Genomic DNA, 12,080 nt, shown 5'->3' with positions numbered 1-12,080 from the left:
GGTCGCACAAGATCTGCCTGCAACCCTCTTCTGGTGAAATTGCCAAAATCAAGACTCTCTGCTCACCTTCACTCCTTCATTCTTCTTTTCTCCCACCTATGGAACAAACTCCCACACTCTCTTCAATCCCACTCCTCCCTCCAGGTCTTTAAAACAGCTGTTCACCACCATCTCTTATCATCCCCCCCATACAAAACCTTGATCTTTTCTACCCCCGCTAATTTCACCCCAAATCTACTTTTTTGAAATACCGACTTTTTTCCTGGAAGTCCGAGCAGTGTCCATGTGTTTTATACCTCTCTAACCCCTCCCCCCACCCTATTCCCATGCCTCCTCCCCCCAAGCCCTCTCCCTCACACAGATCTCCCGATTTCCCCGTTCTCTATTGTTGTACTTGTGTGCTTCCCTCTCTCTCCCCATCTTGTCTCCTGCTCCCTTTATTACATGTTTTATGTGTCCGTCCGTTTATGTTTGTTGTGATTAATGTTAGCTCTTACATGGGTCTAGATCTTGTATACAAAAAAATAAAATAAAATAAAAATAACTGAGGTGTGGGGGAAGGAGGAGTTGCACTGATGAGGTCTATATTAGGAGGGGGTTTTGGAAATTTGTCCTCTCAAACAATAAAAATACTACAAGACAGAAGCACAGCTTTCTCATGGCGACCTTTGTGTGGGAAGGGACTGGTGGTGAGGGGGAGGGTGGAAGATAAGATTTAAAAACAGGAATGTTCAGCTCTGATAATTTTGTGGCCTGCAATAGATCCTCCTGCACAGTATATATATACAAGCAAACCAAATGTATTTGTGCATCTTGCATATGGCCAAGTATTCTGTTTTGATTTTTACAATGCAGTCTTGCATGGAAAGTAGTGGAATACACAATTCCCTGGTAGTCTCAATGCATTGTGCCCTCTTGGTGAAACAGATGGATGCCTAAATCAAGTAAAAAGGAGATGTCATCACTATTATTTATGTAAACTTCCCACATGTCGCACATGTCAATTCGTGTTGATATAATAGTAACAATAGGGAGAATTTCACCACTATCTCTTTCACCATAGGGAGAATTTCACCAACAGCTGTTCACCACCATCTCTTATCTTCCCCCATGCAAAACCTTGAACTCTTCTACCCCCGTTAATTCACCCCAAATCCACTTTTTTTTTTGGAAATACCGACTTTTTTCTTTCCTGGAAGTTCCAGCAGTGTCCATGTGTTTTATACTTTACCTTCCCATGCCTCCTCCCCCCCCCCCCCCAAGCCCCCTCCGTCCCACAGATCTTCCATTGTCCCTGTTCTCTGCTGTTGTACTTGTGTGCTTCCCCCTCTCTCCCCATCTTGTCTCCCGCTCCCTTTATCATATGTTTTATGTGTCAGTTTGTCTTTTTGTGATTGATGTTAGCTCTTACACGAGCCTCGATATTGTATACAAAAAAAAAAGAAAAAAAAGAAGTGCTTGATCTCATAGCAAGCAAAATTTCAAATGGTTCAAACAAATCAGGCTCAAGACAAATATGTCAGGAGACTTGATACTAAGATTATGGAAGATTAGCCTTAAAGGCAACCAGACCGCAGATAGCAGTCAGATTGACATTTTGTTGAGACTACCAAAAAAAAAAAAGAAAAAAAAGATAACCTCTCATCTTCAAACTTTGACATTAATAAGGCCAGGCAGGCAATTCACCGTCTTGGTGAACCATGGCAAATGTCATTAATCGCTTATTCATACCTTATTGACTTGGTTGCAGCTAAAACATCGCATGAGTGTCTTGGTAGCGGAATAAAGAGGTGGTAGATACCACAAGGGTTTTCACGAGATTTTGTGATTTTATCAGTGGATTAAAGTGTATTTAACCAGTGGATGAAATATTAAAGTGCCACTCCTGCGATTTGTTTGCGCAGACGCCCTGTCCACTTGCTCGGTTTATTTGTTTTCTATACCAGACCGATGGTCATGGAGATGAAGTCATCGCGGCAGCAAAGCAACGGTTAGACTCAATGAGCAAGGGAATTGAAAAGGATGCAGAGAAATATAGTAACCTGCAAGAATAGGGTTGGAATAGCTTCAGAGGGGTAAATGGGGGTAGAAAAGATTTGGGATTGGGATTATAGTGCACATGCTTGATGTCCTGGAGGGAAGAGTGGGAATAAACAGTCTCAGGAAGGTGGTTCCACAAACTGGAGAAAGGAGGAACAAAGGAATTGAGGTGTGTGATCAGTCCAGATTTTGGGACGTTGATGAGGGATTTACTGGAACACCCAGGCCCCTTTAAGTTGATGGGGAATGTCGGTGGGCCGAGCAGACAGATGGAGATAGATTGAAGGGAACGTGGGAAAACATGCCACTGGTCTTCTTGCAACGTAAAAGCAACAGGTCTTGTGCTCAGGCCGCATTTCAGTTGCCAATAATGTTGAGCTTTACATTCCACAGATTCCAAGAGAAAGAGGGATGCAAGGCTGGGGTTACAGCCCATGGGAGATATACTATGTTGAGCTATTTACAAAGCTGTTATAGGATGTGAGTAGTTCAGACTTTTCAAGGAATGATTTGGAATAAAGGAGAATGCCCAGTCTGCAGGTGACTTTGGTGGCCACCTTTGTGACGTGGTCAGCTTAGATATTGCCATAGCTGATGTCTGTCTAGCAGTGCGATGGTGTACAGTACAAAATAATGGAGTCATTTGCAAAAAGGAAGCGTTTCCAGAGCATTGGAGAGGGCATTTACATAGATGAGGAATAAGACTAGGCCCGATACACTGGCTTGAGGCACTTCAGCTTCCACTAGGAGAGAGAACAGTGTTCTTTTGATATCAATACATTGATTGTACAAGTGGAGGATATCTGAAAGACAGTATGAAGGCCACCTTTTATGCCTCAGGAAGGAAGCTTAGCAAGCAGAGCCGCCTTGTATGTCTGTATTGAGAGGACCTGTTTTTGCACGCTTCTTGTGATTGGAAGTGACACTTCCGAAGGAGGATAAAGGTTATGTTTTCACCCCTGTCTGTTTATCTGTATGGCTGTTTGTGAACAGGATATCTCAAAAGGTTGTGGACGAATTAAGACGAAACTTGGTGGATAGGTTGGGTGTTTGACAAGGAAGAAATGTTTTGGTGAAAATTCGAATCCGGATCTGGATCAGAGAATTTTTTTAGTCATTCTTCACCATTGAGAGATAGGGCTAAAACCGATATACAGTCACGTGAAAAAGTAAGTACACCCCATGTAAAGTTTTGACTTTTTCAACATATTTCAACATACAGTATTTGATCTTCATTTCAACAATATTGATAGTAGTGGGGCGGCTTAGCCCAAATATTCAAAAGAATTGTGCATTTTGTGATACAAGCACCAAATTTGGCACAAATGTACATTAATATGTTGCGAACATTTTCAGATATTGGGCCACTTGAAATTCCGTAATTTTTTTTTTCAAATTTTTTCAAATTTCGTAATTTCAAATTTTTCGGGTGACACCGTCACAATTTCGGTCTTCGAGGCCGGCCGATAGGCAAAGTGTGACCGGAAGGGACGAGGTTCTCCTGACCACGTGGCCCTCGATCTGGGAAGCGAGAGGCGTTCCATTAGTGGACGCGCCCCTCACGCCCGACTTTTGGGCGGCCCCGGCAGGCCGTTTGTTTTGACGTTCCGTGACAGGCCCCGCACCCCCACCTCCGGGCCGACCGGAAGCTTGTGCTGAGTACATCATACCTGAACAACTCAGTGAGGCAGAACACAGCAGTGCACACCAGGGTGACCCCTTCAGTGCATAAACCAATTAACCTGTCCACTGCAGGGCATATAGAAATGAAGTTATTTTCTGCATATAATAATAATATAAGTTCAGTTCTATATAACAATTTCTGTTATCACCACTACCACTACAACTACCACTACTACAAGCTTTGTCTGGAATTTTGTGGACTAACAGACAAACAGACATACAGACAAGCTTGGATCAAAACATTACCTCCTTCCACCATTGAGTGTAGAGGTAAACATCATGGAAATGATATCATGCCCTAGATTTAATTCATGCTTACCCGTGTATTTGCTTCACTGGTTCACAAGGTCTTTTGCATACATGTAATTCAGACTCTCGTCTTCATTGCTGACCACACAATGTTCGCAACATATTAATGTACATTTGTGCCAAATTTGGTGCTTGTATCACAAAATGCACAATTCTTTTGAATATTTGGGTTAAGCCGCCCCACTATATCGGCCGGCCTCGAAGACCGAAATTGTGACGGTGTCACCCGAAAAATTTGAAATTACGAAATTTGAAAAAAAAAATTACGGAATTTCAAGTGGCCCAATATCTGAAAATGTTCGCAACATATTAATGTACATTTGTGCCAAATTTGGTGCTTGTATCACAAAATGCACAACAGGTTTGCTATGCTGCTACACTATAGATAAAGGTGATATAATATAACAAATATCATGAAACGTTTACATTTTGTAGTCCATTGTATAATTTAAATAAACATAAATGCAAATTTCGCATGTGGAAAAAGTAAGTACACCCCTACATTTATCACTACTCCAAATACCTAAAATTAGAATCAGGTGCACCAGCTAAGGTGCAAATGATTAGAACATCGTTAGAGAGGATCTTGGAGGAACCTGTCTTATTTAAACCTCAGACATTTAGTTTGGTTTGCTCTTTGTTGTTGAAGTGTGCGGTGTCACCATGCCTAGATCAAAAGAACTCTCTGAGGCCTTCAGAAAGAAAGTTATAGATGCCTACGAGTCTGGGAAGGGATTTAAAAAGATCTCCAAACAATTTGAAATCAATCATTCGACTGTCCGGAAGATCATCTACAAGTGGAGAAGATTCCAAACAACTGCCAAATTGTTTAGGCCAGGCCGCCCCAGCAAGTTCAGCCCGAGAGCAGACCGAAAGATGCTGAAAGAAGTCTCTAACAACCCCAGAATGTCATCACGGGACCCACAGGTAGCTCTTGCCACTGTTGATGTCAAAGTGCATGAGTCTACCATGAGAAAGAGGCTGCACAAATTCGATCTACATGGGAGGTGTGCCAGGAGGAAACCTTTGCTGTCCAGAAAGAACATCACGGCAAGACTAAAGTTTGCCACTGAACACCTCGGCAAAGACCAGCACTTCTGGAACAATGTGCTCTGGACAGATGAGTCAAAGGTAGAGCTATTTGGCCACAGTACCAGAAGACATGTTTGGCGAATAACCAAAAACAGCATTTGACCACAAGAACCTGATACCAACTGTAAAGCATGGTGGTGGAAATATTATGGTTTGGGGCAGCTTTGCTGCATCAGGGCCTGGGCAGCTCACCATCATAGAATCCACTATGAATTCTTCATTATACCAGAGGGTGCTTGAGGATAATGTGAGGCCATTTGTCAGAAAGTTGAAGCTCAACCAAAGGTGACCTTGCAACATGACAATGACCCAAAACATGCCAGTAAATCCACCAAGGAATGGCTGAAAAGAAAGAAATGGAGGGTTCTGGAATGGCCAAGTCAAAGCCCGGATGTAAATCCCATCGAGATGTTGCGGGGGGATTTGAAATGAGCTGTGCATGCAAGAAACCCTTCAAACATCGCACAGCTGAAATAATTTTGCATGGAGGAATGCGCAAAAATTTCTCCCAGTCGATGTCAGAGACTGGTAGACAGTTATAAGAAACGCTTACTTGAGGTTGTTTCTGCCAAAGGGGGCAATACCACCTATTAGAGCCAAGGGTGTACTTACTTTTTCCACATGCGAAATTTGCATTTATGTTTATTTAAATTATACAATGGACTACAAAATGTAAATGTTTCATGATATTTGTTATATTATATCACCTTTATCTATCAATATTGTTGAAATGAAGATCAAATAGCTGTATGTTGAAATATGTTGAAAAAGTCAAAACTTTACATGGGGTGTACTTACTTTTTCACGTTACTATATAGCAGGATATCTGAAAACGTTATGGACATATTAGGATGAAACTTGGTCGACAAGTTTGGTGTGACAAGGACAAATTGATTCGATTTTGGTGAAGATCGGAATACGGATCTGGATATGGGATTAAAAAAAAATTTCAACTGATTCTTCACCAGAGTGTAAGGGCCAAAAACGATAACTCAAAAAGATGTGGACGACTTTAAACAAAACTAGGTGGTTAGTTGACAAGAATAAGTGATTAGATTTTAGTGTAGGTCCGAATCCAGATTTGGCCTATCAGTGGGATACAAAACAAACTGTTCAGCCTGGCGAGGTGTGCTCTCTACCGAGTGCCGTTAGAGTTGTACATGTAGTTCATTATAAATTGGCTCGACTTGCAATCCTAAAATTATTTTGACTTGTGAACTGTGCACAGTCTTGGTGTGAGAGGTTGATTGGCAGAAAGTAAAAATGGTGATCCGAACACGGCTTCTTCCTCATGGTTAAACGCTAAGAAATGTCCTTCGGACCTCAAGAAAAAGCACAAGATAGCAGAGACAGACAATCAAATGGACTTCGGGTTCAGTGTGACCACTACCTCCCAGGATATACAACAGGATAATCAAAGTTATTTACAAACAATGAACATACACTTTATTGTTTTTTTTTCTTTTCGGACAAGCACAAGTTGCAGCACACAGGTACACAAGTTCACCTTCAAGTGTGGTAGGAAGGCTGAGGTCTTTCCCCAGCAAGAATTTCTCTGTCTTGTCGGCATGTACGAGCTTGGAGCTTATTCCAGCAAACACCAATGTGGCAGCTTCCACAATAACGCTGGACCCATCATGACGCCGAAGCCTCCATCGAAAGCCAGCACTCACGTAGGCATGTGCGTTCTGCATGATGCATCACCCCACTCCCATAAGCATTCCTATTTTACAACAAGTATCTCTGGGTTGTCGCCAGTGTTAGCAGGTACGATTATGCTTTTGGAAGTTGCATTATAGTCATCAATTTATTGTTCACATTTCTCACAAATGGAGTTTCAAAGTGAAAAATTGCATGTAATCTCAATTAATGTGAGTCATCCTCAGAGTAAAGCCTTTTCCTCTGGCCTTTGTTGTTACCTCAGCCACCGAAGGTGGATGGAGGTTATCTTTTCATCCCAATCTGTCTGTTTGTCTATCTCTCTCTCTGAACAAGATACCTCAAAAGGTTGTGGACGGATTCGGACAAAATTTGGCGGAGAGTTAGCATATGTGACGAGGACTAAATGATTAAATTTTTGGTGAAAATCCGGATCCGGATCCGGTTAGTAGAATTTCTTGAATGATTCTTCACCATTGGGAGTTAGTGCCAAAACCGACATTATAGCAGGATATCTCAAAAAGATGTGGAAGGATTTGGACGAAATTTGGCGGAGAGTTAGCGTATGTGACGAGGACTAAATGATTAAATTTTTGGTGAAAATCCGGATCCGGATCCGGTTCGTAGAATTTCTTGAATGATTCTTCACCATTGGAAGTTAGTGCCAAAACCGACATTATAGCAGGTTATCTCAAAACGTTGTGGAAGGATTTGGACGAAATTTGGAGGAGAGTTAGCGTATGTGACCTGGACGAAATGATAAGATTTTGGTGAAGATCCGAATCCGGATCCGGCTCGTAGAATTTCTGAAGTGATTATTCACCATTGAGTAATAGGACTAAAATCGATATATAGCACGGTATCTCAAAAAGTTATGGACGGATTTGGACGAAACTTGGTGGACAGGTTGGGTGTGTGACATGGACATATTGATTCGATTTTTGTGAAGATCCGAAACCGGATCTAATTGTGAGAATTGTTTCATTTTTAAAGTCATTCTTTGCCATTGAGAGATGGGACTAAGAATGATATATAGCATGACATTTAAAGAAGTTGTGGACGAGTTATGACTAAACTTGGAGATGAGTTGGTTTGGTGACAAGAACAAGCAGATTTGATTTTGGTTCAGGCCCGAATCCAGATCTGGCCTATCAGTGGATACAAAGCGTAAACTGTTCAGCCTGGCGGAGGTATGCTCTCTGCCGAATTCTGTTATAGTCTCTTAATTTATTTATCCTGCATTTAAGTTATGCATGGTACAATCTCCCCAGGTGAGCTGGAGATCAAAGTTTAAACAATGTGCTTAACGCACGAGTTACAAGTACATTGGAGACAAAGAATAAAGCAACACAGTATATAGCGTTTGAATCTGGGATCCCAGCATCATGAGCTATTGGTTACGATGGGAACAGCAAACAAGCTTACAACATGAAAGCAAAGCGAAACAACCAGAAAGGGCTCCGGAAACAAAGAATGATTTCAGAAAGAATGAGGGCATTGATAAATGTAATAAAACAACTGAATTATACCCTGATGTAGCCAACCTCCATTTCCTTTTCATCTCCACCTCCCTCAACCTCAAGCCCAAACCCTTAACTCTTTCTTCCCCCATAATTATCCATTTCCTTTTTTTTTTTTTCAATTTCCACCAGACCCTCCTTACTCATCCTGTATGACATCTACGAGACAAAAAGGAGTGTCATACTAATGCAAGATGGCTTCTTCTTCCTCTTTGTTCGCATGCAGCACAAGGCTGTGAGGTAGCATCATTTGCTGAGGGCATGGGTGCACCACTGATGAAATGCCCTCAATAGGTTAGGCCAGGAATGTGGAATTTGGCCACGGTGCTGGCAATAGCTCACCTACTATTCACGAAGGACACCATGGAATGCTAGATGGCTGATGACGTACACATCGGATTTTTATGTGAAAAAATAAAAAATATTTTTTCACATAAAACGGCTTTTTTGTGCGCAAAAAAATTATTTTGCTATTTTCGGAGAAAAAAAATATTTCGCCCTTTTTCGGGAAAAATAAAATAAAATGCCCTTTTTGGTCGAAAATGTCTGGCAACGCTAAAAAAAAATTGGGGAATTTTTCGAAATGTTTTACTGCGATCGAAATTTTAAACTGCGATCGAAATTTTTAACTGCGATCGATCTCAAAAACAAAACGTTGCCTCCACTTGCGTGCGTTGCGTCCCCAGCGTGTACAGCAGTGAGGCGGTGTACTACAGTGAGAGAGTGTACACAAAGTGTGAACAAGTCTATCAAGATGAGTGCTGCTCTTCGTGACGAGTGGCTGAAGGAATTCAACGCTGGTGGCGATGGGGCCACCTTCAAGTACGTGTCGAGTGACACGACTTTCTGTCGAGCTTGTGAAAAGACTTTCCGGGCGAAGCAGAAGTCTGAGCTGGCCCAACATGTCCGAGGAGACCGCCACAAGAGCAACTTAGCCTTGAAGAAGAAGAGGACGGTCATGCAAGCCACCATCGAGGACTTTGGTGGCGGAAAGAGGCACAAGTGCGACGCCGTGGCTCAGGAGCTGTGCCAGGCCATGCTGGCTGCTGGCATCCCATGGTTGAAATTGGAAAACCCTGCCCTCCGGTCGTTCCTGGAGAAGCACATCACTCTCCAGATCCCCGATGAAAGCTGGATTTGAAAGCACTACCTCGACAAGTGCTACGACGAGGCCTTGCCGGGGATCCGTGCCGACCTCGGACAGCAGCCCATCTGGCTGTCCGTCGATGAGACGACCGATTCAGCAGGTCGATATGTGGCCAACATCATCGCGGGACGCTTGTCCAAGGAGGGGTACTTTCGTCCCCACCTCGTCCAGTGCATGTTTCTGGAGGAGACCAACTCCGGGGAGATCGTGCGCGCAGTCAATGACACGCTGCGCTATCTTTGGCCTGATTTCAAGCCGGAGTGCCTCAAGGTCCTCGTCAGCGACGCCGCGGCCTATATGATTAAGGCCGGCCATGCCCTGAAGGAACTCTTCCCGGACTTGCTGCATGTGACTTGCGTTGCCCACGCGCTCCACCGTGTCTGCGAGACAGTCCGAGAAATGTTCAAGGACGTCAACGACCTGATTGCCACGACGAAGAAGGTGTTCGTCAAAGCCCCGTCGCGTGTTGTCCTTTGGAAGGAGCAGCAGCCCAATCTTTCTCTCCCCCCGGAGCCCATTCTGACTCGGTGGGGGACGTGGATCGACGCCGCGGTGTTTTACGCCGAGCATTTCGAGGCCGTCAAGGACATTGTGGACCAGCTGAACGATGACGACGCGATGGCAATCCGGAGTGCCAAGGACCTGTTCGGAAAGGCGGACATCAAGCTCAGTTTGGTCTTCTTAAATGCCCACGTATCGTTCATCCCGAAGATCCTTAAGCAGCTGGAGGAGGCCGGCATGGAGCTGGTCAAGGCCTTCCAGCTCCTTGATCAGGCCAAGGAAGAGCTCGAAAAGATCCGAGGCTGCCGTAAGGAGATCCTGCTCACCAAGTTCAAGGCGGTGCTGCAGCGCAATCCCGACATTGGTGTGCTGAGGACAGTGGCTTTGATCCTGGATGGAGATCAGCACGGATCTGAGGTTGGTGTGCCGGCTGGAGTCAAGCTTGCCGACATCCCCCTCTTGAGGTACTGCCTCATCGTCAGCGTCGACGTGGAAAGGTCCTTCTCCGTCTACAGAAACGTCCTCACCGACTGCCGACACCGCCTCACCAAGGAGAACATTACCAAGATAATGATTTCAAACACCTACTTTAACCGTTCCTAAAAGGGTTCCTAAAAGGCAATCTTGTCAATTTCTTCTAGTCCTCTACTTATCAAACAATGCGGTTGCAATAAAGGTACCTGAGCGTCATTTTTTACCTGTTTACTAGCCCAGAGTGCTTAATGTTGTGCAGGAAAAAGCTTACCATTTTTTGTTCTTTTTTTGACTGATTTCTGAAAAACTTGGTAATAATAAAAAATGAAAAAAACGGGGGAAAAAAATTTTCGGGATTTTTTCACATAAAAAAAAAAAATTTCCGCTTTTCAAAACATAAAAGGCCTATTTTCTTAACATAAAAATCCGTAGTCTACGTGATGAGCAACCAATCTGGGTCATCCGATCAGGATCAAGTTATTTAGACTTTACTAAAACATCAAGCAGGTTTTTGTTTATAGCTGTAGCAAAAATTAACAAGAGAGTGCAATTAATTCTCCATGCCGAGGGTGGCAGCTAATGTACACCTCTTCACCCAAAGTACCATGTTTCTACATCAATTAAATTTTTTTAAACTTATTGTGACGACCTTTCATTTGTGCCAACATTGCGGTACAGCAAATTTCGGGGAAATTGGCCCAGGGTTTAGGAAATGTACAAAGAACATACAGACTCACAAACATAAATATATCTATCCAACCATCCACACGCAGAACCACACGACTGTAAACAATGAAGCAAAATCAGAACCATACTCGAGTCGAAACAGATCATAAGATTAGATCACATTAAAGACAAATACATTTTAGGTATTTTACAGTTTAAAGCATTTAAAGATTTACAATCGGAAAGCCCGACCATTTGTTTTCACTCGATGGCAATGGTAATTGAAATGAGCAATTCCTGATCAAATAGACAATTCCAGCACCACCGCCACAATCCCAAACACCGAATCAATAACATCACCAAAGGAAAATAGCTTATAAATAAATCTGTCATTGCAAGCCAAATTACGTTATGAACCAATGATTTACTGAGCAAATCACCCATTTAGCTGCCAATTTTTTTCGAGCACCCGACATTTCATGTTAGCGTCAGGAATGCAACAAATTGAACTCCTTGCTGTATGTGGGTAGCACGTGATCAGATGCAATAAAATCCATAACACGTCATCGTCGTTGTCCCCTCCCCACCCCCCCCTCCTTCCTACCTACCTCATTTGCAGGCAAACAAAGACAAATAACACATTTGGACTTGCATTTCATTGATACACCTGGGACATAATCGTTACAATAAAACAAAACTATCATGATCTGGTTATGCAATGTGCTAGACATATATCGACTCAAAATGCCGTGATTACAGAAAGAAAGGAAATAATAATTTTTTTCTGAAGAATCCTCTTGAAGAAGTTCTGTCACTCAAGTTTTTGGGTCTCACTATCTACTACATAATCTTTCCTGGGAAAACCACATTGCCAAGCTGGCCTCAAAAGCCAGTCGTCGACTGGGCATCCTCCGTCGTGTGAAGTCCTTCCTTGGCACACCTGAGCTCCTCACCACATACAAGGCTTTCATCCACAGATTGATGGAATA

The 12,080-nt window shown here is 43.0% G+C and overlaps 1 protein-coding gene across 3 annotated transcripts in view; it reads right to left on the bottom strand.

Moving 5' to 3' along the window:
* LOC144892609 (uncharacterized) overlaps positions 1–12,080 on the bottom strand; it is a 190,255-nt gene that overhangs the window by 109,517 nt on the left and 68,658 nt on the right. For all 3 annotated transcript variants that reach the window (XM_078779851.1, XM_078779850.1, XM_078779852.1), the window contains exon 11: positions 6,632–6,812. In XM_078779851.1, coding sequence (XP_078635977.1) covers positions 6,632–6,812 — 181 coding nt within the window. The remainder of the gene's footprint in view (positions 1–6,631; positions 6,813–12,080) is intronic.

This window comes from Myxine glutinosa, chromosome 6 (genome assembly GCF_964187855.1).
Source record: "Myxine glutinosa chromosome 6, kmMyxGlut1.1, whole genome shotgun sequence".
Taxonomy (NCBI): Eukaryota; Metazoa; Chordata; class Myxini; order Myxiniformes; family Myxinidae; genus Myxine; species Myxine glutinosa.
This window is presented reverse-complemented; position numbering and strand designations above follow the sequence as displayed.